Source organism: Anoplophora glabripennis, unplaced genomic scaffold (genome assembly GCF_000390285.2).
Source record: "Anoplophora glabripennis isolate ALB-LARVAE unplaced genomic scaffold, Agla_2.0 scaffold228, whole genome shotgun sequence".
Taxonomy (NCBI): domain Eukaryota; kingdom Metazoa; phylum Arthropoda; class Insecta; order Coleoptera; family Cerambycidae; genus Anoplophora; species Anoplophora glabripennis.
This window is the reverse complement of record NW_019416328.1, coordinates 549,492-574,011: the sequence shown is the minus strand read 5'-3', so window position 1 is coordinate 574,011 and position 24,520 is coordinate 549,492. Positions and strand designations below refer to the sequence as shown.

Here is a 24,520-nt window from a genome sequence, read left to right as displayed (position 1 = left end):
GGCTGTAAAGTTTTCAATTACATGTCCTACTGATATTAAGTCTGTCTCAAATATTTATGCACTTTGGAAAATACTTAATCAAAATCTAGAATATTTTCTCCTGCCTACTACTTTAGCTCAATTCAGATTTTGTATTTGTTTGTTCTAATTACAAGCCATTGCAAATGTGTTGGAATTGACTGGATTCACTTTCATGTTGAACTGCATTTTTGTTTTTATTCGAATCTAAAATTAATTATTAGATACTGTTAATGTTAATCAATATATTATGTATCATCATCCAAGCTAACAAGCGTACTTTTTGCAGAATATGGCTTTACCGTCGACCTATAACTCATCAAAGGACTACCTTTCAGATTGCCTAAACTTTTTAAAATCATTTTCTTGGTTATACAACTACCACAATACTTTTATTATAGTTAATCGAATTTTAAAACATTTTCCTAATGAGTGGGTGCTATATTTTAAAGACCTATCTTATAAAGATCTTAACAGTTTATTGGAAGGAGAAGTTAAGGTAAGTAAATTAATTAACTAAATAGTAAACGAAATTGGAGCTGATTTTATTTATTAATTTTGATTTTATTTGATTTGATTTTATTCAATCATTTCAGGAAGACTGTCCTGATAATCTAAAGACTCTGATAAGTGAAATAACAAAACTAAAACCAAATGTTAACACATATTCTGAAAAGTGCAATCCTAAATTGGTACATAATTCTGGGTTGAGCAGAAAAAAACTCCATGAGATTGTATCACTTGCTCCATTGATTGATAATATTTGTAGACAAAATGACACTGATATTGTTATAGATATTGGTGCAGATTTGGTAAGATTTTCAGTTGCAACGTTTCATATAAGGACGTTGAATAAGTTCTTGCTGTTTTCCAACAGATGACGTTACTAGAACTGCATACATTTAGTTGAACTACTTTTTATTTCATAGTGTTAAACATGTCGATTTTCGTACCGGAAAAAAAGAATATTTCCGGGGAATTTTACTGCATTACTTTATTCAAAAGAAATGTGCAACTAAAGCACATCGAATTCTTGTTGACGCTTAGGGCGACCATACTCTGACAACCAACATGCAAAGATACTGGTTTATACGTTTCAAACGCACCGAAACAGTTTGAAGATAAAGGATTGGTGGCATTAGGTACTTCATAAAGAGATGTCAGAGCTGAACTTGCAGAATCATTAGGAGTTCATCACATAACCGTCCGTTTCGAAACGTTTGAAAGCATTAGGAATGATTAAAAAGCAAGTACGAGTTGAAGCTGAGAGACGTCGAACGCGTCTCTGCACGTGTGAACAGTTCAACGGCAGAAAAGAAAAGGTTTTTTGCGTCGTATCGTGACTGATGAAAAATGGATACGCTATAATAATCCTAAGCGTAGAAAATCGTTGGGTAGATCCAGCCATGCGTCAACATCGTCAGCACAGTCAAATATCCATGGTTCCAAGCTTCTGCATTTGGTGGGATCAGCTGGGTGTAGTTTATTATGAGCTGCTCAAACCGAAAGAAACCATTACGGAAAATTGCTATCGACTACAATTGATGAGTTTGAGCCGAGCATTGAAGAAAAACGGTCGCTATACGAGCAGAGACACGACACGCAGTGATTTTGCGGCATAACAACGCTCGGCTGCATGTTGCAAAACCAGTAAAAACCTACTTGGAAGTCCTATCCCAATGTGCCATCGATCATCACTCGTTCCGATCGATGGCACATTGCCTGGATAAGCAGCACTCCCATTCTTATGAGGATGACAAAAAATGAGTAAACTCTTAGACAGCCTCAAAAGACGTGTCGTGTTTTCAACGTGGAATTAAAATGCTGCCAGAAAGATGGGAAAAAGTAGTGCCTAGCGATGGACAATACTTTCAGTAACACGTTATTTACTAATTTTTTTAAATAAAGTATTAATTTTCAAGAAAAAATAGCGAGAACTTATTCAACATCCCATTATACACTGGCGAGTAAAAAATTGACTATTGTAACATTTTACGGAATTTTTTGTTTTATACGTATACATACTTCACAATTGTAAATTATTGTATTCTGTTGTGTTGGCGAAAGTGAATAGTAAATTGTGGACTTTGAAACATATTGAATTTTTAAGATTTTTTTCTAACAAAACAACAAATTTACATTTAAAACTAAGTTTGACTTATTGGTATTCTGGAAAATATGGAACTAAAAAATTTAAACAAACTAATCTCTAATAACGTGTATTTCCTCTTGCTCTTGCGTTAATGACTGCTTGAAGTCGACGTGACATACTTGCAATTAAGGTACGGATCATATTCTGGTCTATGTTATTTCATTCCTGCAAAATCAATTCTTTCAGCTCCTGGGCAGTTCTTGGACTTGGTTTATGCCTTCGAATACGTCGTCCCAACTCATCCCAGACATGTTCGATAGGATTCATGTCTGGACTGCGAGCTGTCCAATCAAACCGCCTAATTCCGACCTTATCCAGATACTCTGTAGTAACTCGGGCTACATGAGCCTAGCATTATCGTGATTAAAATGCTGTGCTCGTTCATAGTAATCAAGGAAGACATAGCATGATCTTGGAATTTCTGTAATGTACCTGTGAGCTGTTAAAAAGCCATTCCTTGCAAAAACTAATTCTGAACGTGCTTGTGAAGAAATTCCCGCCCAAACCATAACTGACCCACTGCCAAATGGAAGTCATCAATGTCATCAATACAAACTGAAGCGTATCTTTCTCCGGGTCTTCTCCATACTTGTCGACGTCCGTCTGACCCAGTTAAGCAAAAACGACTCGTCTGAGGAGAACAGTATCCTGCTCCAATCTTCCGCAATCCACGCCAGGTGATTTCGGTCAAAAGTCAATCTTGCATTTCGATGCCAGGGTTGATGTGGTGGACCTATACCATCCTTCTACTAGACAATCTAGCAGCACAAAGCTTTCTTCTATCTGACATTTACATTTCTCACTTCTTGAAGTTGATTTCGCATTGAAACCGCAGTTGCTGTTCTACTCCGCAAAATTGTGGACACCAAGAAACGGTAATCTCGTTGGGTTGTAACGCTTTTCCGCCCGGATCCTGATCTTCTGGTTGTCAAGCCAGTCTCTTGATAGCGCTGGAATGCCCTTTGTACACCACAAAGGCTCACACCCACAATTCTTGCTATTTCACGTTGCTCCCGACTGTCCTCTAACAACGCTATAATTCAAACAAAGTCCAAAGGAACGATGGCTTATTAAATGAATAATACACTTTTCAACCGAGGTTTTTACAGTAAGAAAAATCTACTCATAAATAAACTACACTAAACCCTAGGCACCAAAATGTGGAATTGAAGTTACTACTCTTGCACACTATTTTAATGACGTCCTTACCAAAGTGCCCCTTTATGTCAAATTAAACTAAATGACAGAAAACAAGTCTTTACAAACAAATGTTTAGCGCTACTAGTTTAATGGCATCCTTAATATTATTGCTTCGAAAATTATTTACAATTATCGATGTGACCCCAATTTTTTGCTCGCCAGTGTATTATTTAAATAATATTGGTGGTAGTAGGTGTAAGATTTTAGCATCATAATATGTTTACACCTTTTTAGGGGTTACTGTGGATACTAATTAACTTTATGATTAACATTTTGCAAATAAAACCGATTGTCCATACTTTTTTCTGATTATTAAAATTAGTTATGCATATAAATTTTAAAGAGCAATAACGAAACTAGAATTATATATTTACTTTTAGGGTTACCTTTCCCATCTTTTACATGATAACTATAAATATTCTGTTCTGGGGATAGAATGCTCTTCCCAGTACATCAACATGGGGTACAAAAATCAGAATAAATTTTACCCAAACTCTAAAGGGCATGTTAAGTTTGCACAACATTATATAGATGAGAATTCAGGCAACGAAATAGCCGCTTTACTGGAAGAATATTTCCCAAACGGTTCCCAAAAATCCGTTTGCATAGCGGGCCTCCACGCTTGTGCGGATTTGAGCATAACCATTTTAGATTTATTCTCGAAATTGGAATTTGTTAAATGTCTAGTAATTATGCCGTGCTGCTACCACAGAATACAGTTGGAAAATTGTACCGAAGAGAATGAATACTTCAGAAACTTCCCAGCGAGTCAATTATTTAAGGATATGTTTAAAGAGTTCAAGGCACAGTGTTTTATAACAAGACCGTTTCTGAGGCTGGCATGTCAACAGACTATGGAGGCTTTTAAGAATATGACTACCGAAGATCACGAGCGACACTCTAGGAGTTGTATGTATCGAGCTATACTTCAAGAGGTTGTTCATTTAGGTAGGTACGCATCTAGTCGAATATTTGTACTTGTATGTGTGAATTTTAATACAAAAAGAAAGAAGACAAATAATGTTTGCCTTGACGATATTCTGAACAAATTCCTACAAAGCATTGCAAATAGTTCTTGTTTAAATTGAAAAGATTAATGAAAAGTTTGGTAGGTTGTGTGTACAGTAAAGTAAATTCATTTTCTGGTCTATGTACCTACACTAAGAGAAATAGGTATTATTTAGCCATAAGTAGAAATTCTCTAACAAAATATCTGCTTTAAGGCGTAACGCCATTGTAGAAGTTAGGAAAATAGGTGATTTTTGGGAATTTTCAAGGAATAATCGATCAAGATATAGTATCGTGAATGCTTTATTGTAGATGTTTTCAGGTAGTATTGTGAATTTTTTCAAATGATTTGGATTAAAATTGGCGGCTGTAGGTGATGATAAGCAACGACATATATTTTATTCAGAGAGCTATATGACCGGAAAGGTTTCTTATTAACAGATGGTAAATGGTGAAACAGATGGACAGTAAATTATTTTTAACCCTTAATATGTACATAACACACTTCAACGTGTTTCAACTAAAGTCTAGATTATCTACTTACCTTTATTGGGGAAATATTAGCAAAACTTTCTTATTACTCGGTATAAAAAAAAATAAAATTTATTATTTGCATTTTCGAATGTAAAATTGTTCAATCCCAATGTCATTTCAATTATTATATTCGCATTATCGATTTCAATACAATAGGTACCGAATAAAACAATAATTCACGTAAATATTACCTCTGGTAATTTATAATCGAGAAAACACATCTCATAGCTCCACCATTTTCTAATATTTGTATAAGACTTATGTACAATGGGTTCATTTAATTTCCTACACAAAGTACACAGAGTAAGTTTATTGTCTCTTTTCACAATGTACTCTTTTTTCCACTCGAAGTAAGAAAGGTACTTTTTCGGATCTTCATCCAAAGTCTTAATAAATTCAGCTAGTTCCTTAATAGAACTAAACTTAGAAACGTCTATAACCGAGTTTGGAGGTGCGATTTTTGAATAATCTGCGCCCCCATAAACGATAGGTACAAAGTCTCTCATCAGTGCCGCATATAGTTTCTCCGTTACGTATTCTGAACAGATCGAGTTTTCGAAAGATAAGTAAAATTTGTAGTTCGTCGCTAGCCTGTCGTAACACTCGTCAAAGGTTTCCTTAGGGCATGATTTATTTCCGCAGGTTCCGTAGACATCTATCGGAATGTGTTTGTTGAGTTTTTCGAAGAGATCGTTCCTGTTGCTCATAGCGTTGCAATTGGAAACCATCCAAACTATTTTGTGTGGCCTTTGTTGCACATCAGCTGCGGTTGGCATTTTGTAGACAGTGGTCGCCTTTTGGTAATATCCATATGGGCGCATGATATCTGAATCTGACCTAAAGCAGAAATTATTTGATTCGTTTAGAATGTAGTTCCCTCATAGTAACTACTACCTACATACATATATAATTTGAACAAATACTATCCAGTTCTGGTGCATCAATTAGGTGAGGACGGAAATTTTGCATAAATCAATATTCTACCACCTACTAATATGGATAAACTTTATTGGAGTACTTATATTTAAAGAGGATAAAAGTTCCATGATTACATATCAAATTTTCTCTCTCACTATCTTGTGATAAAAGAATTCATCGAGATTTAATTAATTTTGGCAACTGAATATATAAAATTTTATCACTACTTCTGACATTTCATCCGTAAAAATGATGTGTGACATTTATTTATTAAAAGAATCATTTCTGCTCTGTCCAAATATCGTACTATATGTATGTTTATTGATTATTAAAAAATAGTAAATACATGTGATCCGTACTTCGCTATTTTATAATAATAGAACAATAAATATTTTTAAAAATTATCTGACTGAACAAGAAGATAATGTCTATTATCTGCCTATTTAACATGCTTTTTTTTAAATTATTATTCAGAAAGTATTGATCATACTTTGTATGCAAAAAATCATAATTTAACAATTTCTCCCTCAAAATAATGTAAACGGGGTACGAGAAAACGCACGGAAGCCTTATTGTGACGTCATATCACTCGTTAGTGGTGAGCCCACTTAGCTGGGTTCCAGGTACACCATATTATGATCTCTAGTTATGGAAACAAACAAAAACAAACCAAGGTAAAAAAGAAACGTCATTACATATTTTAATAGTGAAAAAATGGTTTTTCAAATCAACTATAATTGTAGACTGGTGCATTAAGGAAGAGCCAATATGCAAATTGTTCCGGACAGGAACAGGTTTTTTAAAATTATTATTTTTGTTCACATCATTATTTGATCAAATTAAGTACCTATATCTAATATTCGCATATCAGTTAAAGTGAAATATTCGTATAAATAAATGATGACATGCTCAAAATTTCATTTATGTTTTCTTATGATCCTTTTTACTTTGCAAGATGAAGAAATGTAAAGGCGTGTTATTTACCTTTTATTTTTAAATTTAGCCCAGATAGCTGACGTGAATAAATAATATACAAAATCTTTTTCTGTATACACAATTATTAGATTATACTTTATTATTTTCAAAAATAACATTTTAAAGCAAACGGCCAGAACTAATACCAGGCGCAAGTATACATATGTGATGTAGGAAGGGGGTAAGTGACATGAAACTTGTCCCGTTCTTGCACAAATTTGTAGCACGGGGTAGATTCTATATTTGTACCAGACGAAAATCTCATCATTTAATATATAACCGAAAAGCACATCTAATTTAACATTATCACGAATGTAAAAACGAGCGTATGTGTTGTCCAAATGTTTCCAATGTTTTAGTAAAATTGTATTAAAAAATTACATTGACTGTTTTTGTAACACATGGTGAAAATAGTTAGCATAGCGCCTATACAGAGTGATTCAGTTATAATGTCATTAATTTTAACCACATATTCGGAAAACGGAAAATCGAAAAAGAAATTTTACTCGACCATTCACAAAATAAGCAAATTACCTCTTATTCCCGTTAATTCGGCGCCTTACTTCGCAACAGGGCACGCACCGGACTATAGAGCGTTCGAACGTTGAAGCGAAACAGCTGATTTCCCCACTCCTCTTGAATTTTGCAATTGGTTTCAAAATCAAGGCATAGCGGATCCCAATTTTATTAACTAAGTGCTTATGGACGGATGAGTGAGTGTTTTTTTAGCCGTACTGTCGTTTTAAATCTATAGGTACCATACTACTCTTTGTAAAGCAATAAGTCGCACAATAAGGTGCAAACTGAATAATTAATTGAACATAATACTAAAAACTCGTATTCAATTATAAAACATAGTGAAAACGTTAACAATATTAAAAATACTAAATTGTAATAATCTAACATTCGAAAACAATTATTATCCTCATACACTTGTTTTTATTAATAAATAAATAATATCTTATTCATTTATGTGTCTAGGTGAAAAGCTTTGTTTATTTGTTGTCGTTCACTAGTGGTTAAAATCGCATTAAAAGCTAGGTTAATGACCGAATATTACGGTAGGTTAAGATTCACTCTCGATAAACCTTTTTTTGCATAAATATGCATTTTAAACATTTTTAAATCGTTTATTCTTATTCTACTCATTTTCCCTATCTTCCCTTAAAATTAATGACATGACTGAATCACCCTGTATAACCAAAGCATTACTTTAATAATTAAACCTCGTATAAAGACACCTATCCATATTTTCACTCACCTGTACGTCATGGTCCAGTTGAAAAAATTGACCGGACCAAACCCTTGCGTACTATAAATCGGAGACTCCTGATTCGAGTAGATGTAGTACTGGTGTCGCGATCTACTCTCAGGTTTCCCTTGATCCTCCCAATGATATTCGTTCCCGTGAAACAGAATAGCATCGAACTGGTCTACCGGTAGATAGCTCTTATTAACTGTGGCGTAACAATTACTAAATTCACACCCTTCGAATATTTGACTTCCTAAGCCTAGATAGAAATCAGCTCGATCGAACATTTTAGTCCAGTAAAGTATATTCTTGGACTCTACATTCTCAGGTGCGTTTCTAGAGACACTTGTATAGTAAAGATACTGTAGAAGAAGTAGACAAGAAATGGTCGTTAGAACTAAGAACAAACCCGTGTTCCTTTTCATCGTCTACTGAATACTTTCCTCTGTGTCTAAATTCCTCTAAATTTTCCTCGGTGGTTTAATATCTCGCTGCTTTTGTTGGTCTATTATCTACTTAGTGACGACGCAGTCATTCTGTTATGATTTTAGTTCCGGTAAAGTCACGCCTGGCGATTCAATTAAAGACATCACTTTTGTTTGTGTTTGTTGTTTACTTGGCGATTGATCTAAAAAAAGATATCTAGGTAATCGGTTATTGTTGGTGGTTGTTCTAAATATTCTTATACATATATGGACGTTTTGTATCTTAAAAAAGTAAAAGAGACATTCGATACAAAACAAACGTCACTGGTATTGTAAATTAAATTATTTATGTATTTGTTCAAACACTGTGGCATGTATTTTAAAAGGTGCCTGTAGAAATTTAAACCATTTTACGATATTTATTGCAAAAAGAAGGATACAGCGTTATGTCAATTTTGCCGAAAATTAAGAATCGCCTTTTTGTTCGAAAACCATAAAACACACCATCCTGTATGTTTCCACCATATAGGTACCCCCTTGTCGACTACCAAGTCATTGCTACAAATTTTCATTTTTTTGCCTTTGAATACCACGATATTGACTTATGGCCCCCTACAAACAAATTCAACCCCTACCCTAACGCTAAGACCATTTATAACCATAGAGAGACAAAGTCTTACAAAAAATAGCCAATCTACACAGCGACAGTAAAATCATCCAATCGGATCACTCCTGCACTCAGCACCCGAATGTTTGTTACCGCGACCGAATGTTTGTTACATTTTGAAAGTTTATTCTTCCCAAATAAACATTTTTCTGTTTAATATTACACCTTAAACATTTCCAATGTTAAAATAAATTAAATATTGATTACATTTGGGAAGCATCAATAGTATTAGTGTTCAGGGTGCTTTAATGTAGGTATATCTCACTTTTCTTCATGTGAAAATGCCATTTCTAGTTCTCGTTGTAGTCAAAGATAACACAGACCAACAAGATTTAACTTTTTTTTGGAAACAGAAACTTGAATATATATTTCCGAAGGATTTAGGTGCGCTGAATCCGAATCTGGCAGCAGAATTGCTCTATCGTCAGGTTTTGAGATATCCTAACCTAAAAGTGCAAAAAACACTGTTTTTCGTCATATTTGAGGTTATGTAGTAATGCCATCTATTCTTTTTCAAAAAACTAATACAATGAATCTAAAAGTACAAGGCTCCCTCCTTCGAATGCCGTTGAGTTTCCTCAAATATCTTTTTTTTCGTTGAGATATCACATGTTGAAATTTTTAAGTTTCTCAATTTCTTAATATGCGAAAATCTACTAAGGATCCCTTAGACATCAAGCAGTCGATTGCAATTCAGAAACTTCATACCCATACGGTTTGTGGGTTTGGAGTTGGTGGGCTTGGGGTTTGTAAGCTTGGAGTTTGTAGGTTCGGGTTTTGTGGGATTGGGGTTTGTGGGTTTAGGGATTGTGGTTTTGGGGTTTGTGGATTTGGAGTTTGTGAATTTGAGTTCGTATGTATTGAAAGTTTTTGAGTATGAAGTTTCTGAACTGCAATCAACTGTTTGACGTCTAAGGGATCCTTAGTAGATTTTCGCATATTAAGAAACTGATAAATTTAGAAATTTAAACATGTGATATCTCAACGAAAAAAAAAAAGATATTTGAGCAAACTCAACGGCATTCGAAAGAGGGAGCCTTGTACGTTTAAATTATATGAATTTTTTTAAAAAAGAGTAGATGTCATTACTACATAACCTCAAATATGACGAAAAACAGTGTTCTGAGTTGCTTCAAATACTAGTCAAAGTACTACTGGCACATACATCCACAAGTACCGAGTCTAGTACATTGGGTACATTTGTACAAAAATGGAACGCAGAAAACAATGTAGAAAAACGAACCATTTACGTCATTGAGAAAAATCCGAAAATGTATTTAGGTATTCCAAGTCATTCTATGTTTATAATAAATATGTTGTGTGAAAAATGCATTTCAACAAGGCTTGATGTATATCTCTTATACACTCTCTATTTATACACTTAAAAATATAGGTTATAATATAGGTAAAAGTATAGCAAATATCTACACATCTCTCCGACTGCTCGCGACTTAATCGCCGAGTGGCCGGTATCGTGACGTCATTACCTGTTCTCCCGCAGTGTTGCCCTTTTTAAGGGTCTTACAAATTCAGAATTAACCTATTGACCTAATTTTTTAAAGATATATTTAGGTGGTGAAATACTATCAGAAAATGAAAGAAAAAGTTTAAAATTAGAATGGGCCTATTGCGCTACGATTTAAAAAAAATACTCTTATCTTGGCTCCTGTTGGTCGTAGAGGGTGTTTTTTTTTAATTTATATTTTTTTGCCAGCTATCAATTGCATCTATATTCGGTGAGGTAGCATAAATAGCAACAATTTTATTCAAATTGTTTATAAGCGAAAAACGCACGGTTTTTTAATGCACAATTTGAGAATGTTATTCTCAAAAAAACGGTGATATTTTCAAATAGGTTGCTTAATTATGTCTTTAAGATTCCAATGACGCTTTCAGAATCATGTTTGGTTGAAAATGAACGCCTGTAGAGACTTAAAGTTCATAACTTTTGGCGCCTCCGTTATAAACAAATTGAATTGTGCGAAAACTATTGCACCTACAGCGCCCACTTTTGGCATTCTTTTAAAGTATGACAAAACCCTCAACTTGTCATAGGTTTCATACAATTTTAACAATAAATGCGATAGTTATAAACAACTTAAAAAATCGGCACTTTTCTTGTTTTTTTTGCAATAACTTTTTTGTTTATTAACTGATTTAATTTAACAAGTCTCATTTTGTAGATAATTTTATTCCTTAAAAGCTGTGAGCCACTTTTCGCTAAAATTAATGGTTTTTCCCTGCAAAGTGAAAAAACTGTTTTCCTCACTTATTTGTTAAAATAGAAAAGTTAGCTAATACAATTTTTTGACTCACAAGATGAGAGATGTCTTGTATTATGTTCCTTTAGACAATTTTACAATAATATCGCGGATAGAATTTTTTCGAGTTTCTCTTTTTTTTTCGCTAATTTTCCTGGTCTATAAATATTATGTACAATAACATATTAGTTTCCACAGTCATAAAAATGGGGGGAAGATTGTTTACAGGCTGGCTAATTGTATATAATTTTTACGTAAATTCACGTTTTTCGCTTATTTCCACGAGAAAACAGTAAAGTACTTTTTTTCGTCTTCAAAAGACCTACAAAACTAGCCCTCGAGCGTCAAAGGATATTGATTAGATCAACAGTTAAACAGTTATAAACAGAAGAAGTTTATTTATGACTTTTGAATTAATCATTTTTTATAAACTGCGTTATTATTACCAGAACGTTTTGTCATCGCATCCTCTCAATTTCTTATCACTGTCTAAATAACACACGAAATCTGGAATCGGTAAGTTGAATAGTTTACAAGTTATGGCCTTATAAACAAATTCACTAATTATTAGTCTGGACGATTCCGAGCATCTTTCACAATCGCAGTGATTTTTTTCATGTTAGATTTCATATTAATACATTGAAATCTATACAGGGTGATTCAGAACTTATCCAAAAAAATTTGGGAATAGATGCGGCATGAGCAATGGAGTCAATATCGTAAAAAAATGTTTGTAAAATCCTTATAGTTTCCGAGAAAAAAATTATTGAAGTTATAGTACATTCAACGACTACATAGCTGGACAACTGTAGTCTCTAGCGTCATTCGCAATGCGCGTGGAGAGCCACGCGGCCTCAGCGACTCCGAATACTGAAATCGGATTTTGCAATCGTTGCAATAGTATTTACCTGTTATTTGTTCAGTAGTTTTTTTAGTAGTTAGTGTCAAAAATGGGTAGTTAGTGTCAAAAATAGTTTGCGTGTATAGCAACGCGGAGTTCATGGATATCGTTTTAATTTATGGTGAAGCATTTGTGATATGGTGAAGCAAGACAACATTTGTGTTAGTTCGTAGAAACTGAGTAAGACGGACCCAAATATATTTACACATTGGTGGATAAAATTTTGAACAATTGTTGTAAGTAACATCGGGTATGTCAAATGATTTTATTATTTAAAAACACATATTAATTGTATTAATTAATAAAGGCAAAAGCAATTGAATTTGCCGATATAAAATAGGTGCGATAAAATTCTATTTACATATTTCTTTCCTTGCGAAAGTTTTTGTCCGTTTTTATCACACCGCCATGCCGGTCGCATTGTGGGAGGTCAGGTTTTACAGTGGACCAGTTTCCAATGCCGTACAGAAGTGTATTTTTAAATCATTTTCGAACTGCCTTTTTTGATTTTTTCTTTACAAAATTGTATTTGTAAGGGTCCCCTGTACATCCAGAATTTTTTGTTCTGAATCACCCTGTATATATTTTTTAAATTTCAAGTTTGCAACCTGGAAAGTTTTCAGGGAATTTCTTAAAAGGTGTAGTTTTAGAAAATTAAAAATTTTTACGTCATTGTTGTTTTGGATTTTTGATAGATTACGCATTTAAAATGTTTTTTAACAACAAAATTCCATGCATTGTTTTTGTACAATGATTAATTTTAGAGTTTTTTCAATTTACTTATTTGTGTGGTAAGTTCATAAAAAAAGTTCTAAAACGGCTCCTTTTTCAAGACGTCTTTTTTCTTAGAAATGCAGTTCGTAATGGAAAGCACTCATCGAATTTGAGTAATGCTTGACGTAGTCGTAAGTTAAATTAGCATGTTTTTACTTCTAATTAGATAAAATAGTAGCTCAAGTTACATTAAATATCGTCAGAGATGTTTCAGAAAATATGATATTTTTTAAAAATTATTTATTATATTAAAAAAAATCCTTACGATCTTATCAAATGACGTCTAACAATGATTACTAACAGATGATATAGCGGGAAACAACTACTCTGCTGGCTACATGCGCCTAGCAACATTGAATGACAGCGGTAATATCTAGTAAGTAACTTAAAAATATTTTTTTCTAATTTCGACATTCTGAATCTCTAAGATTAAAAGAACTACTATTCACGGTGATATGAAGGTTTATATTATCCTGTTTAAAACCTAGGGCACCCTGTATTTAAAATAAAAAAATATTTGCACTTACTGCCGTCGTTGATTTATAACCAGATTTAGAGAGAAAAAGATGTCTATAAATGCGCACAAGAATATCGCTAAAATAGATCGTGCGACTTTAAGTACTTAGTACGTATTAAAAATCTGTTGGGTATGTGTGAAATAATATGAATATATTATGCCCACACATTTTAATAAATTGTTTACCCATAACAATTCCTAACTAGTTTACCTTTTCATTTGAATCAATCTTGTATTAAATTCCCGTATGATTTGCTAGATATTGAATTTACAAGTATATGTAATACTTACTCCGATTTTTAATTTTTTAGTGATGTAAACTACGTAAACTTACATATGTAACAAAGTTTATTTCCAACTGATACATGTCAGCTTATCACTTGGGATGGATAGGCAATTAAATGTCAAGGGTCAATCATTAATTTTGAACGATAATATTATTGTAGTCAGAGGGGGACTCATTTGAGTTACAGATGTTACAGATTTTGTAGAGTCGTTAATTACTTTAAATTATAGCTCCTTTGTTCGAATGGCAGTGAAGGTAGTAGTAAATGCCTAGGTACATATTTAGTCAAAAAGCTGTATAGATATCTAAAGATGGTTACGTTACAAATGAATCGGTTAAAATTCGGGAATATGAATTGTCAAACGCACCACAATGTGTGTACCTATAGTAGGATCATATTCGATGCAAAGTAATAAATCATTGCCTGTCAAGGGATCTAGTGCAGTACGGTTTTAATTTAATTACACCAAATTCCGCATTGCTGCACTGCACTGCTAGGCAATTGGTCGACAACTGAAATTTATGATCTAGTCGCCCAGTGGGGCTAGGTTGACATAAATAACTATCAACTGTCATTTAAATGTTTCTTTTTAAAAATAATATTTTTGAATGTTTTTTGTTTAATTATTAATTAATTATTTAATTATCAGTGACTATAAAATATTATAGTCACTTATTATGAAGAGATAGCTCTAGCATAGATTTGCGTAGTTTATTTAGATGTTGCGTGTTTTATTGTCAATGCGCGGGCGGCAAGTGTGATTAGAGCACGCAAATAAATAGAGTAGGCAAACAGCTATTTACCTACTTAAAAAACATTTTTGAGTAATAAAAACAGTTTTTTTGATTTTACAAATAAAAAAATACAATTGCTATATAAAAAGTTGAATATTAAGAATAATACAAAGATAAATAAATAATAGACTTACTCGATGTAGACACTTTTTCTTCTTCATTAATGATGTGTATTCCGTTTTCAAAGAAAGGAACGCATTATCAAGTCATTATGTTATCTACTTAATTAACCTTTCTCGTTAAAATTTAACTATTACAGGTAATTTATTATTAATAAAACAGATAGGATCACTCTGCTACTAATAATAATAATGAATCCTTAGCAAATGAACTTTTTAAGGAAACAAAATTTTACTGAGGTGACTTCATCTAAATTGTATTATTTTCATACAAGAAAGTTTTCCTTGTTCGTTCGGTTCAGGCCATCCACACCTATTATTACGTAAATTTTGAAATTCCAGTAATGCTTCTACGAGACCTCTGTCAAATTTTATTCAACAAAACCACCTTGTACATTATATTACAGTACATCGTATATTTTTCATATTAGTTTCAATTAATAAATAAACCAGTACGTATGTTTTAGTAGATTATTGAATAAATTGCACTTACCTTATTTACCTTAAACTGCGTCAAATTGATGGATTGTTGTTCAGCTGTCTGCGATATAGGTAATACTATACAGAGAATATTTTTAGAATATTTTTTCAAGACAAATTGCGCAAGTGTACATGAATTAAAAATAGAGATTCAAAACGCTCGAAACGAATTCGCACAATTTTTAAAACAAGTGAATTATACTCTACTCTCAGTTAAAAGAAATTAATGAATAACCACAATTTATAAAATCCTTTAAAATTAGTGTTTAATGAAGCATAAATCTTACTCATATTAATTGAAAGTTTTTAAAAGATTGCACTCTGAGTTTGACATGAATGAAAAGATAAGTAAATAAAATGACTCATGTTTTCTATTTTTATCCTTTCTATTTTAATTTTCAGAAAATTACGTTTAAGGGTGCTGAATAAGAAATAATTTTAATTATATTGTTGTTGACTCAAGTCAAAATTAAACGATAATTATAAAAAATTATCTTAAAACTAAGCCAAGCGTATTTTAATATTATTTGACTAGACTAGGCGGTATCTGTTTTGGTTTGGGTGAATCGTATATCCACGGAGATTTTTGGCTTTTTGGCTTTCAAATATCACTAGAAATGAAAATTTTTCTATGCGCATAAAAAAAACGTGAGCTTAACTTTTGGCGGCACAATATTTAAAAAATTCGAAAAATGTCATAATTTCTTCCTATTTAATTACGTATCTTTTCAAGAGTTGATTTTAGACGAAAATGGAAGAGGAAAAAATGTTTGTAATTAAATTTTTTACAAAATATGACTACAAGTTACAAATCGAATGAATCATGATTATTATTGTAAAAATCGAAAAAATCGCCAAAATGGGGTCAAAAACATTACTTTTTAGGGAATTTTTTTGGGGTCCTTAAATTGGGTATAGGACCTTCATACGTGGCTCAAGAAATCTTCATGTTATGTAGAATCATCACACCAAATTTCATCAAAATCGGTTTGATAGATTTTGCATAATAATTTTGCAATCCAAATTTTGAAAAAAATGTGCAAATTTTCAAAATTTTGCACAGGCCCTTAGATACTTGAAAATTTAATCACATATTGAAGGGCTCTCAAACTTTCAAACGCTTTTTGAAAAATTCGAATCCGTTAATTAGGAGAGCTCTGGCGCTTGTTTAAACATTTTTAGAATTTTTGTACTTAAAATAATTAGAATAACTTTCTAAATATTCAACCAAATCAAATTTTTTAAAATAGGTTTTAAAAGTTCTTGGAAAGACGCTTCTTTGGTCAATTAATTACGTAGTTATAGCCGATCAAAGTTAACCGTCATTTTACAGTAAATGTACTGAGACATCCGGGCTAATTTTTCGAAAAATACCTTTGGTATTCCGAGTACTTACCAGGTTTAAGTTTGCAATACTTTTTTTTATTGGCAACCTACTTTAAAACGTGTTTAAAGTTATTTATGCAAGTGAGAAATTCAAGAAAATCGTACGGGTGGTGGTGATGGGGAAAGCAGAGAGGGCGGCCGCTTTGGCCTGCTCGAAATTGAATAGGCGAGTTCAAAACCGCGACGTGCTTAAAAATTTTTAATACCTCAGCTTCTAGAGGTCCGATTTTGATGATTTTTTTTTAAATCAATGTCTCGCGAGTTAAAGAAAAACAATTAGCGTATTTTCAAATGCCTATCGTTAATAATTATTGGTCTTTAAACAATCCGATAATTATTTGTCTTTAAACTTACTTTAATTAGCAACTTTATTTTTTTATTGTATCAGAGGTAAGTGTATAAATTTATATACTGCTTGTCAAGGATCAAAAACAAATTTATTTAGATATTCTAAACTTGTTTAAACAACAATTATTTTCAAAATATGTCGAAAATTAGTAATATAATGAGTTAATTTCTCATTTGCTTATATTTTAAACAATAAATAATATTTGAATTATACTTTAATCACAAAAGAAATGATAATTGCATTAATAAATCAGGACAAGTATGAAGGTCCTATACCCAATTTAAAGAACCCAAAGAAATTCCCTAAAAAGTAATGTTTTTAACCCCATTTTTTCGATTTTTGCAATAATAATCATTTCATTCGATTTGTAACTAGTTATATTTTGTAAAAAAAAATATTACAAAAATTTTTTTCGTCTTCCATTTTCGCCTAAAATCAACTCTTGAAAAGATACATAATTAAATAGGAAGAAAGTATGACATTTTTCGAATTTTTTTAACATATTGTGCCGCCAAAAGTTATGCGCATAGAAAATTTTTCATTTCTAGTGATATTTGAAAGCCAAAAAGCCAAAAATTTCCGTGGATATACGATTCACTCAAATATCGACTTTTTTAAACAGATTTCGTCTGGACTATACGTAGATATTTAAATAGGTACTTTTGGATTTCACATTGTTTTTGATTTTTTTTAGAAAATTGTCAAGTGAAACGTCTCAAAAGAAAATCAGGTAAAAATCGCAACTCATCCAGTAAGGAAGACTTCCAAACTTATCTGAACAACCTGAAAAGCACTCATCAATTAGAATATAACGATACAGCAGAAGGAGAAAAACTAAATATTGGCGATGAAGAATTCCAAAGAAAAGCGACTAAAAAATGGAATGAGCACAAAAACGATTGTTACTTAGTGGAAGTTTTGACAGGACTTCAGGCGTCTATACAAAGCATTTGCGAAAATATTGTTCTGTTAGACAGAGTGGAATTTTTAAAGGAAAAGGGTTTTGAGTGCAGTGTTCAGAAAGTGACTGACGACGTTATTTCACCTAGATGTTATGCTCTAGTTGCTTTTAAAGCATGAATTCGTTTCCACATCTGATAATCTGTTAAATGGTGAGTAAATGGATTACAACAGTTGCACTGTGCTTTAGTATTAATAATAATTAACATCCTGCAATTGACATTTCAGTGGCTTACGTAGAATTTCGACGTGAGGGATATTAACAACAAATGAAATAATGTGGTAACAAGAAATAGTATACGTTCATTATATTCGGATTCAGTCGCATAAGTAATACTGCAAATTCAATAAATTATTTTATAAAATAATGAATAAATATTGTATTTTTCTGGTATAGGTACCGTATGCGCCTAAAGTATAGAATAAATTCAGTAAAATCGAAACAAATTTTTTTTGGGAAAAATCCTGGAACAGGTCGATTTTTAATTTAAAAAATACATATTTTAACATAAAAGGCGATTTTCAACCCTCATTTGTTTTCCAGTAATGGCGTCATCGACAGTTTTTTTAAATAGCATCTCCCAATTTTTTTTCGTGATTTTGAAATCGTTTCGTTGTCGAAGTATTAAAATGTTGCCATCTTACATAGGAAAGTTTTCGAGTAAATGACGATTGAATATTGGAAAATCCAAATCAATTAAAATAAACAAAAACGTTATCAAATTTAGTTTTTCGAAATGCCTGAAGTTTTTTATAGATCACGTAGGTGTAAATCTTTACAAAGTGTCACTGTCATACCGACTTTCTAAGTATTGTAAGCGATATAAAAATTATTGTTGAATTTAAAGTATTATGGCGCATTTAACTGTCACACAAAGAATTGAAATTTTAATTCTTATCGGATGCGGAGATAAGACTAGAACGCAGCATTAAGTTTGCGATTTATTTAATGAAAAACATCCAGATCGCCGTAGCCAATCAACAGTCAGTAAGATACAATCTAAATTTAGAGAAACTGGCAATGTTGTAAATATTCCAAAACCTGGACGTCCAAGCGTTAGTGAAGATCACAAACAGAACATTTTGATAAGTATGGTAGATAATCCTCATAATACTGCACGATTGGTTGCATTAAACAATAAAATTAGTCAGACCACAGTGCTATGTATCCTGAGGTAGGAAAAATATCATCCCTACAAAATTCAACTTGTGCAGGAACTCAATGAAGACGATCCCGACCGCCGCTTACACTTTTGTGAAATTATGATGGATTTATGTCAAGTAAATAGAGATTTACATCGGCAAATACTTTTTTCAGACGAGGCCGATGGTACAGTGAACCGTCAAACTTGTAGGTTTTGGAGGAAAATCCTCATTGGATGGCAGAGACACATACCCACATAAATTAAATGTGTGGGCTGGAATAATTGACAACAGAATAGTAAGACCTTTCTTCTTTGAAGAAACCCTTACAGAAGAAAGATATTTAGAGTTTTTACAAAATGACCTTGTTCCAGCGCTTGCAGTTATTTTTCCTAACGATAATGACCCTGATATTCCTGAAGACACCATATGGTTTCAGCAAGACGGTGCACCTCCGCACTATGCGCGCCCTGTTCGAGATTTTCTGGACAATTGCTTTCCTAGGAGGTGGATCGGCAGATGAGGACAGATGGAATGGCCCGCGAGATCCCCAGATCTTACACCCCTGGACTATTTCTTATGGGGCTACTTAAAGTCCAGTGTACGTTAATAGACCACATAATTTAGAAGAACTCCAAAATTGTTTTATAGATGAAATACACAGAGTTCCCCCAGAAATAATTCATAATGTGCAAGAAGAATTTCTACAGACTTGCGTATTGTCAAGAAGTCGGTGGGTGGCAAGTCGAACACTTAATTTAGGTAGAAGTCTTAATGAATTGTATTTGCTTGACATAGGAATTGTTATTTTTTTTAATGAATAAAATTTACGTTTTCTAACATTCAATCGTCATTTACTCGAAAACTCCTATGTAAGATGGCAACATTTTAATACTGTCGGATCGACAATGAAACGATCTTTCAGAAAAAAAATAGGGAGTTGCTATTTAAAAAAAAATGTCGATGACGCCATTACTCGAAAACAAATGACGGTTGAAAATCGACTTTTATGCTAAAATATGTATTTTTAAAATTAAAAATCGACCTGTTCGAGGATTTTTCCCAAAAAAAATTTGTTTCGTTTTTACTGAATTTATTCCATACTTTACACGCGTACAGTATATGTATTTTCCTTATATTTTTTGTAGGTAAACATGTTTTATATTGTTTGTAAATGAGGCATGAATTTTATCTATTCCTAACTACATAGAAATCGATTTAACATTTGTCCCGTTTTTATAGTAGGCACCTGTCTATGAGTTCCCCCAATTTGTGTACCTACTACAGTATAACATTGATCAAAACAAGTATATACATTTTTGCTAGTATCTTGTTCAATATAGAACTAAGTCGCAATTTTAGTTTACTTTATACGTTGTTAAAAATAAGGTAGGTAAGCACAGTTATTAGTTTCGTAAGAGATTTGTACTGGGTATGTTTTTTTTTTGTATCAAAATTTTAATATCGATTTTCTCGCGGAGGGCTAATTAATTTGTGACGTTCTTTTTTTAATTAAAGATTTATTACTCAGTAACGACTTTTTTTAGTTATCAGTACATACCGGGTATTGAGGTGTAAGTTTAATAAAAGCATACAAAAATGAAGAAACGTAGATATGACATTAAAATCACTGACCGATCACGAGAGATCGGTAATGTTAGGACGGGTGCAATGCGGTACAGGGTTTGCTGTAGACCGGGCTCTCTCATGTAATTTTATTCAAAGAAGAAGTGAGACAACCGTTGTCTTCATGTAACTGCACTCTTTACATCATAAAAATATAGTGTCCACCATTCTCTGATTTGAAGTTTCGCATCGATCAATTGATTCGATACGTATCTAGCGGCACCCTAATGGCTGCCCTGTCGGCCTAGCAACGTGCCGGTGAACAAATCCGGTTTTTTGGCTGAGAGACGTTGGTCGTGCATTTCATTGTCATTTGTACGTATGTGAGTGAGTTTGACTTGCTTGGTCGAGTGTATGGGACGTGTTTTTTGTGGCAGTATTAGTATTGTGTATTGTCAGCGTAGAGTGGCATACGGCTTGGCCGCAGATTGAGCCTATGTCTGCTACTACAACGCGTGCTGCTACTTATTAGCATAATAATATAGATTACTACTGTTTATTTATTTGATTGTCGCCACAAAGTTTCCGATGTCTAGTGATCACAAAGAAATCAGTGAACAAAGAACACAATACATTTAATAAAGGCTTCACAGCGATGACTGATGGTACATATTAGAAACCATAAGTCTTTTCCTAAGAAATGTCCTACATTTCTCTCAAAATATTTTCAGCGTCTTCAATGGAGGATCTAGGTAAATTAGGGTAAATTGTTTCGAAGTTGTTTATTTGTATTGCTGCTGTGTTATTATTATTATTGCTATTCTCATAAGTTCGTAAATTATTACAATGTGTATCTCGATTAATAAAAAGATAATGACATGAATCGAAAAACAATTTGTTCAATAAACATAGGATCATAGTTTCAAATTCTGAAGAAAAACTTCGTTCCAGAGATACGAACTGTTGAAGTTGAAAAAGTTAAAACTAGTTTCAGACATTCCTCCTATTCTTTTCTAATTTAACATAGAAAGTACTAATACAAAGTTCCATCATTCCAGAGAAAATTGGGTTTCAATGATCTACTATTGATATCAATTTTTTTCTAGATTGGGCGCCACTAATTTTTTGTTTGTACATGGTATACCTGATAATGAAAGTCAGCGTAAGTACTTTTGACAGAAAATTAGAAGAGCCTCCTAATTTTTATTGGAGCACATGTTAGTGACGTGAGGCCTCTTAATAACTGAACACCCTATATACGGAATATTGAAATTGTATCAATAAAAATTCCTATCTTACGTGATTACTGAGGAATAACCCTACAATAAAAAAATGTGAAATAAAATTCAAATTACGTTGATTTGTGGGATTATCATGCCGTGGCCTATGTACCTGTTCGTCACCAGTTACTATTGCACTTCCTTAGTCTTAATTAGAAATCTTTGACCTGCCCTCATTCTCGGGCTAGGCAAGGAGGACTCGCTGTCAGAACCTGATTTTGGTTCTAATTATTCTAAGGCCGCTATGAACAAAACCGCTCCTCAGACAGTGGTGTTTTTTGTCTGAGACGTTTCGAGTGACCTCTGTAACTCGTCGTATCAAATGCTTCCAAGCGTTTCGTCGTTCTTCAGTGGTGTTTTCGCAAAAGCTTCGTTGCGATTAAGACCGCTTGCGCGCCAATGTCCTTGGCTGCATAAGTGACGTCAAAGAGGGTGGGATCGAGCGGGACTATCGCTCTTTACCCACTTGGAGACCGCTTGCTACCTTGTCACAAGTCTTATAGTGTCGATACCGGAGAACTAAACGTACGCAGTGTGCGTTGTTGATGACATTAGTACAGTCGTGTACGCCTCTAGTCCTATGAAGTGGAGTAGACGGTGTGGTCTTGGGTACGAGGAGCACCGACAAGAACGGAAATGAACCTCAAGGAAGCCTGGGGGTTCTGATAGCGCCTAGCCCGAGAATAAAAGCATGCCAGAGATTCCTAGTTAAGGCTAGGAAAGTACGCTGTAATTCTGTAATTGGCTTCAATCAGGTACTTGGGCCACAGTTTAACGATCCGAAAACGTCGTACATTAAACAGCACAGCACGGGCTGTGAAAACCTTAAAGCCACTAAAATCATATTAGCCCGTCATGAGAAAATTAACTTTGAAATCGGTTTCCATTTTTAGTTGTGCTTTAATTTTGATATGTGATCCACTGATGAAGGGGGAAAATCAACAGCTTAACTCCTGAGTCTGACCTGACAAAGGGACGTACATAAGCGGGTGAAATGAAACAAAGAGATATAATACCCACATACAGTTTAACAATACGCCAACAAAGTATTCAGCTGAAATGTGATGTAAATGTGGCGTAACTTGATCTAAAATTATGATACTTATAATATATTAGTTTAAATATTTTACTACTCTTGTAAAAATGAAAATCTCTACATCAGTCGTGAAAAAAACCCATTTTAAACAATTTTGTAGATATTGTATATGAAGAATAAATGACTGTACCATACTGTGTTGGTTTAACTGTCATAATTTTGTGTCGAATTTGCTATGTCAATATAATGAATATGAATTATATCTGACATTTTACAGTTTCTATTTTTTACCTTTTTCAAGTACTTTACTGTTTTATGGTTTATACTGCAATTACATTTTTTTGGTTTCAGGTAATGGCTAAAACAGAATTCGACTACAATGATAAGCTATCCTTTCTGGGGGAATGGTTCGATTATCAATCATATTATCATAAAAAATTCATTCTTAATTTCTATCCCAGCGACAACACTCTGGACATTTTCGACAGGGAACTGAACAGAATGTACTTGAAACGTACCAGGATGGACAACCTGGGTCTGGACGATATGTTCGTAGGCAACAAAATACGGATATATGGAAGACAAATTACCATTACTGATTACGCAGATTGCCGTACACAGAAGTTTGTTGGCAAGGCCAAAGAACACACTTTGGCTATATTAAAACCTAACGTCGTTGATAAGCTTGGTGAAATTATCACTCAGATTCAAGACAGAAAATTTCACATAACCAGGCTTAGGATGTGCGAATTGTCCAGGAAAGAAGCGCTGGATTTTTACGAGCACAAGAAAGGAGATGCTGCACTACCTTTTGTACTAGAAAACATCGTTTCTGGACCTTCAGTGGCTTTGGAACTTGTTGGGGAGAACGCTCTAGCCAGATGGAAAGAAGTCATGGGCCCAGCAGATCCCCAAGAAGCCAGAAAAACAGCGCCCGACACCCTAGTAGCCTTGTACGGTTTAGAAAGTCCTGCCACAAACGGATTCCACGGTTCGGATACTCCAGAGGACGCCGTCAGGGAAATAAATTTCTTTTTCCCCAAGGACTCCGAAAGGAGTGCTCCCGAAACGCCAATAAAACTCCAGAACACCACTTGTTGCATCATAAAACCCCATGCCGTCCAAGAAGGGAAATTGGGCTACATCATCTCCTTTATAACAGATTCACATTTCAAGATCACAGCCGCTAAGATGACATATCTCAGTAACGCCAACGCCGATGAATTCTTGGAGGTCTACAAGGGTATAGTGAGCGACTACCATGCACTTCTTTTAAGTTTCCTGGACGGCCCATGTGTTGTTTTAGAAATTGGTGGGAAAAATGAAGAAATGAACGTGCACCAGGAATTTAGAAACTTCGCTGGCCCGCCCGATTCGGATATAGCTAGACAAATTAGGCCAAATTCTCTAAGGGCCAATTTTGGATGTGACAAGTATAGTAATGCTGTGCACTGTACAGATTTGCTTGAGGATACGGCTGTGGATTTGGAGTATCTGTTCAGAATTTTAAAAGACTAA

At 33.6% G+C, this 24,520-nt stretch overlaps 3 protein-coding genes across 7 annotated transcripts; 2 read left to right on the top strand and 1 right to left on the bottom strand.

Moving 5' to 3' along the window:
* Positions 1-446: 446 nt before the first annotated feature.
* LOC108905876 (protein RRNAD1-like) lies at positions 447-23,441 on the top strand. Its single transcript, XM_018708936.2, has 5 exons — positions 447-517; positions 590-830; positions 3,751-4,318; positions 17,712-18,129; positions 23,354-23,441. The coding sequence occupies exons 1-4, from the start codon at positions 447-449 to the stop codon at positions 18,095-18,097; spliced, it is 1,266 nt and encodes a 421-aa protein (XP_018564452.2). The 3' UTR covers positions 18,098-18,129; positions 23,354-23,441.
* Positions 4,686-15,349, bottom strand: LOC108905875 (alpha-(1,3)-fucosyltransferase C-like). 5 transcript variants are annotated; one of them, XM_018708932.1, is made up of 3 exons: positions 15,296-15,349; positions 8,067-8,685; positions 4,686-5,749 (listed from the first exon to the last, which is right to left on the bottom strand). In XM_018708932.1, exons 2-3 carry the CDS (start codon positions 8,480-8,482, stop codon positions 5,089-5,091), a joined length of 1,077 nt encoding a protein of 358 aa, XP_018564448.1. In that variant the 5' UTR covers positions 8,483-8,685; positions 15,296-15,349; the 3' UTR covers positions 4,686-5,088. The 5 variants fall into 5 exon arrangements, with proteins under 5 accessions (XP_018564448.1, XP_018564450.1, XP_018564446.1 ...); XM_018708934.1 differs by lacking the exon at positions 15,296-15,349 and adding an exon at positions 14,818-14,840; XM_018708930.1 differs by lacking the exon at positions 15,296-15,349 and adding an exon at positions 13,894-13,974.
* Positions 23,357-24,520, top strand: LOC108905864 (nucleoside diphosphate kinase 7). Its single transcript, XM_018708912.1, has one exon. The coding sequence runs from the start codon at positions 23,357-23,359 to the stop codon at positions 24,518-24,520; it is 1,164 nt and encodes a 387-aa protein (XP_018564428.1).

Bases quoted from the DNA above. Each gene is read 5' to 3' on its own strand.
- LOC108905876 (XM_018708936.2), top strand. From the start codon at position 447: ATGAGTGGGTGCTATATTTTAAAGACCTATCTTATAAAGATCTTAACA. The intron at 831-3,750 runs GTAAGATTTTCA...ATTTACTTTTAG, and splicing joins TAGATATTGGTGCAGATTTG to GGTTACCTTTCCCATCTTTT. The intron at 4,319-17,711 runs GTAGGTACGCAT...GATTTTTTTTAG, and splicing joins TCAAGAGGTTGTTCATTTAG to AAAATTGTCAAGTGAAACGT.
- LOC108905875 (XM_018708932.1), bottom strand. From the start codon at position 8,482: ATGAAAAGGAACACGGGTTTGTTCTTAGTTCTAACGACCATTTCTTGT. The intron at 5,750-8,066 runs GTGAGTGAAAAT...TTTCTGCTTTAG, and splicing joins AACTGGACCATGACGTACAG to GTCAGATTCAGATATCATGC.
- LOC108905864 (XM_018708912.1), top strand. From the start codon at position 23,357: ATGGCTAAAACAGAATTCGACTACAATGATAAGCTATCCTTTCTGGGG.